At 49.8% G+C, this 5,264-nt stretch overlaps 1 protein-coding gene across 1 annotated transcript in view; it reads left to right on the top strand.

Moving 5' to 3' along the window:
* Positions 1-1,572, top strand: part of WDR59 (WD repeat domain 59) — a 54,257-nt gene extending 52,685 nt beyond the window's left edge. Inside the window, exon 26 of the mRNA XM_018552980.1 lies at positions 1,299-1,572. Within this exon, the coding sequence (XP_018408482.1) occupies positions 1,299-1,534 (236 nt within the window). The 3' untranslated portion in view covers positions 1,535-1,572. The remainder of the gene's footprint in view (positions 1-1,298) is intronic.
* Positions 1,573-5,264: the final 3,692 nt, after the last annotated feature.

Below are 5,264 nucleotides of genomic sequence, written 5' to 3' on the forward strand. Positions count from 1 at the left end.
TCTCTCTCTCTCCCTCTCCTTGCTCTCTCTCTCTCCCTCTCCTTGCTCTCTCTCTCTCCCTCTCCTTGCTCTCTCTCTCTCCCTCTCCTTGCTCTCTCTCTCTCCCTCTCCTTGCTCTCTCTCTCTCCCTCTCCTTGCTCTCTCCCTCTCCTTGCTCTCTCCCTCTCCTTGCTCTCTCCCTCTCCTTGCTCTCCCTCTCTCCCTCTCCTTGCTCTCTCTCTCTCTCTCTCTCTCTCTATCTGTCTCTCTCTCTCTCTATGCTTGCTCCTCTCTTCCTCCCTCTTCTCACTGCACAGAAAAAAGTGTAAAAATGATTACAATGTGCAAAACAAATCTTTATAACAGTGTAACAAATGCAGTTCTTATATGGCCTAATAAACCATTTATAACCGATTGAGGTAGGCAATTTAAGCAATTTGTCAGGTTTAGGTATATGTGAATCTTTAACCTGCACCCTGCAGTGTAGAAAGTTTTTAATTTCTATCTGTGTCCCTTATTTTATTAAAAGTCTCTGAATACCTTTTTTTTTTTTTTATATTTGTGGAAAGTGGTCACATGGGCGCTTTTCGGCTCTGTATCCACAACTGGTGAATAGTGGGGGGCGGAGTCTTCTGAGTGCATCACTGAATCTCCATACATGAGATGCTGTCAATCAGTACAGGGGGGTGGAGTGTGGGCGTGTTAGCTTGTGATGTCACAGGCTGACCATAGGGTCTGCAAGCTTGCCCTGCTTTTGCACGGCTTCCCGCTGTTCCCTATCAAAGTTGAAGTGAAGGAGACTGTCAGGATCACCAGATAATTCGTTCACGTATTTCAAAATTAAAATATAAAAGCACGCAGCATACAGATTGAAAGGCACTTTGCAGTTTATCGAACTCATTTTTATTTTTAGGTTCACATGCGGACTCTGCTGTAGTTAGGCCTTCATGTCTAAAATATATACGCTGGGTGGATGCTGTCTGCACGGCACTAGTGCCCCTAGATGGCACTAATGTGTGTAGGAATTACCTGTACTCGACAGCGCCATCTAGGGACGCGTGAACAACACCAGGTAGAACTTTTATACATGAAGTCCTTAATCTGGGATTGTGGGATTCATTGACCTCGGGTCAGGAAGGGGTTAAATGAAAAGGTCCTTTTACATGTGTTTTGGACCTGAAGATCTTAAACTTCATATCCGGGTTTTCTGTATTGTTATGTTGGAGTTGAATGTCTCTTTGAAATTTGAGTGTTATATTGTTATGAGCTCAGATTTGTCCATTCTATACATCTTCGTCTTTTTTTTTTTCCCCCATCAGAATTTGGCGTCTATTGCAGCCACTGCCGCAGCGAAGTGCGTGGGACGCAGTGCGCCATCTGCAAGGGATTCACCTTCCAGTGCGCCATCTGCCACGTCTCCGTTCGTGGCTCCTCCAACTTCTGCCTAAGCTGCGGTCACGGCGGGCACACAGCGCACATGTTGGAATGGTTCAGCACGCAGGAAGTCTGCCCGACCGGCTGCGGTTGCCATTGTCTGTTGGAGAGCACCTTTTGATTTGGTTTACGGCGCCGTGCGAGACGAGACTTTCTCTAAGTGACACATTGGCAAAGGTTGCCTCCAGCTGAGGACCGAACATTGATATATATTATTTGCACAAATTGGCATTTTAGAACAGGACCCGTGTGTGCCTCCAGGTCTGGGTTCATGTTCTTTAATCCAGGGGTCATGCCTCGGGTTATCTGACTTCAAGGAAGTTCAGCGTTCAGTTATGAAGGTTGTATGTTAAATCGATGTCACGTTCAGCCCGGGTACCGAAAATGGGCTGAAGAGGGAGCGTTGACTTTAATGAAGTTTCCAATGTGGAGGCTTCTGCAAGCGCTAACATCTGGCTACATTTATTGTGCTGTATATAGATGTCTATGGCAACATGGTGGAGGTTCCGATCCAACACTAGAGGATGCCATCGTCTAACGAAGTTGTGCCAGCTCCAGGACATGTGATGCCACAAGGCTGTGGTTTGCCATTAAACTTCCACAATGCCGCTATCTCTAACAATGACATCCACAGTGATCACAGGTAACTTCTGAAGTGACAGGTTTCCTTTACAGCCCCCAGATGAAATGCATATACAGGAGCTGTCCTGCCTGCCAAAGGATTTGTGTTTCTATTCATCCAGTCTTGAGATTTAGACCCCGTTCACACCAGGGCGGTTCGCTGACATGAACGATCCCATAAATTGCTATGGGGACCATTCATGCGACGGCACGGGTCCGCACGATCCGAACCGCCCCCCATTTGCCGCGCTGATCAGTGTGGTTTCCATACAGCTTTCAATGGAACCGCACTGATCAGCACGGTTTTGGGCGTTGTTAATTGCGCTCAAGCGCAATTAACTCCCAAAACCTCCCTTTTGAGATCCACGCGGAAACCGCGCTGATCCGCAATCGCCCTGGTGTGAATGGGCTCTTACACAGCTCTGCCGCACAGCACAGCCCTGTCTGGCAGGGCATGAGACCTGATTTTTCTCTTCCATTAAAGGAGAACTACGAGGTGAGTGCTTTTCACTCACCTCATAGTTCTAGCCGACCTGTTACAATGAGACTGCCGCAGGTCGGCTCAGTAGATCGGGAGGTGAGAGAACACATACCGGCGTTCGCTCACCTCTCGATCCTGTCACGGCTCTTTGCCGTGACAGGGGAGGGGCTGGATTCCCCCCTCCCCGCTCCGATCCGCCAGCGCTGACTGGTGGATCGGACGGGGGAGGGGGCGGGTACAGCTGGCTCTGCCTTTAGATAGGCAGAGCCAGCTGTCAGTCACGCAGCTGGGCGGATCCCGGCACAATTGTCGGGATCCGCTTCAGCTGCGGCGTCTCAGTATAACGCGAGCAGCTATAGCTCGCGGTATACTGAGCCTAGGGTGACGGGAGGACGCTAGTTTGTGTCCTCCCGTTACCCTAAGGAGAACTATGGGGAAAAGCCCTGACCCCATAGTTCTCCTATTAAGTAACACTGGCAGGTCTTGTCCTTCCACCACCCTGTGACTGAACAGTGAAAGGAGATGATGAGCTCCAACTCTCATGCTCTCAACTCCCATGAGCATGTTCCTTGTTCGCACATGAGCACTGTTTGGCTCTTTCTGCTGCTTCTCTTTCTCCCAGTTTTAGCTTTTTGCAGGAGGCTGATACCGAGTCAAATTCAGGCTCAGCTTTAAAGCATCCTTGTCATCATATGTAGGCCTACAAATGAGCCTTTTGCAAGTAAACTTGGCACTCCGGACCAGCAGCATTTATAATTGGTTGTTGCAAGATGTCCCAAAACCCAACAGCTGCAGAATGTATCGGTAGGATGCCCGCTGTTGGCTTTTGGAAATGGTGGTGCCTAAGGACTGCTCTCCAATAGGTAACATGCAGTGCAGTGTGGCTCTCAATCGGTTGCTGTTGCACCATGGTGCATTGTGGGATGAGATGGGGGCGGTCTTTCCTTGTTTGAATACTGTGGTCACCTGGGTTTGGAAGGTCATGGGGCAACCAAGTCTATTGGCCCGGCCAATCAGAAGCTGAAGATGCCTGTGAAAGGTTGGTCTTGGGGCTAACACACAGTAATGGAGGACCTCTATCCATCTTTCCCAGGCAGCTCCAAACCATCAACATGAAATAAACATCCGATTTTGTCACTTTGAGGCATTTTGTGACAGAAGATGTAACGGATGCCTCTCACAGCAACAAAGAGATGATTTTCAAAGAATGAATTGCCATATACCAGGCTTCCTGTTACCTTCATTCATTATTAATGCCGTTCTCCAACAATGGCCCATGTGAGAAAATGGCACCTTGTGAGATGATTGGTTGCATTGTCATGGCAATGTCCTTATAACAATAACGCTTGGTGTTGTCACCGGCTCCTTACCGGTTGGCTGGGTCCATTGTCACCATTAGTATTAAGCTGACCAGTTTCTTGTGAGCTGATTGGTTGCTTCTCCAAGGGGGGGGGGGGGGGGTGATTTATCAAAACTGGAGCAGTTGCCAATGGCAACCAGTCAGCTTCTCTCTTCACTTTGTTCAGTTAAGAATTGAAAATGAGAGAGAGAAGCTGATTGGTTGTCAGGCACAGCTGCTCCAGATTTTGTCTGCTCCAGTTTTGATAAATCCCACTCCGTGTGTAAATGGATTCACTTAAAAAAATACCTCATCTTGTTCTCTGAAGGTCTGTTACACTGCCATTTCCCTTTGTCTTCAGACATGTGATCATGACAATACTGCCAGGGTGGTCCAAAGCCAAACCAGAACATTTGTGCTCATTTTCTGGATCTGTCAGATATGGCCGAATTCTAAGGCCAGAGGGTAGATAACCTCGGCACTCCATCTCCGGTGAAACGTCATATCCCATCATGCCTTTGGGAGTCATACCTGTGGCTAGTCTTGCAGTGCCACATGGGGCTTGTAGTTCCACAACAGCTGGAGTGCCGAGGTTGTTACCCATGTTCTAAAGCAGTGGTTCTCAACCTCTCTAGGGCCGGGACCCCTTGGTAACATTTGCCAACATTTGTGGTGACCCCCAACAGAGCGCTGGACTCCAGAATTAGTAAGGCGCTGGACTTGGGACTAAAAATAGAACAACACTCACAAGAATACAAGCCCTCCCCAGCCCCTGCTCTGTCTCCATGCAGCTTTCTCAGCCCCAGCACTGCTTAGACGCCCGCCTCCTGCAGAGCTCACATTGTATGGGAGGCAGGAGGACGGCAGCGGCTGTGAATAGAAAAGCCCCGCTGTACACACTGCCGGCCACTAGATGTCGCTGCAGCGGCCAGGGAGTGTGTACAGCGGCACTTTTATAGTCACAGCCTCTGCCGTCCTCCCGCTGACTGACACTGCTGAGCTAGGAGGAGGCTGAGGAGCCTCTCACCTAGCACAGCAGAAGTGGATGCTGCGACCCCCTCAACACTGAGTTGCGACCCACTTTTGGGTCGCAACCCACTGGTTGTGAACCGCTGTGCTAAAGTGTTAAATTCTGGGCATCAGGATTGCACAGTCAGTTTCTGCACCCGTTGAGGAACTACAAGTCTCAACATACCCTGACAACCTCACTAGTTCCTCACAAGGTTATGCCCATTTGGTTTGCAACATCCTTGTAATGCACCACCAGACATTTCTCAAAGGGAGCGCAGAGGAGGCACGGGCGCGCAGAGGGGACACGGGCGCACAGAGGGGACACGGGCGCACAGAGGAGGCACGGGCGCGCAGAGGAGGCACGGGAGTGCATAGGGGACACGGGCGCACAGGGGGGGG

The sequence above is a fragment of the Nanorana parkeri genome, unplaced genomic scaffold (genome assembly GCF_000935625.1).
Source record: "Nanorana parkeri isolate BGI_ZX_2015 unplaced genomic scaffold, ASM93562v1 scaffold6, whole genome shotgun sequence".
NCBI classification, from domain to species: Eukaryota; Metazoa; Chordata; class Amphibia; order Anura; family Dicroglossidae; genus Nanorana; species Nanorana parkeri.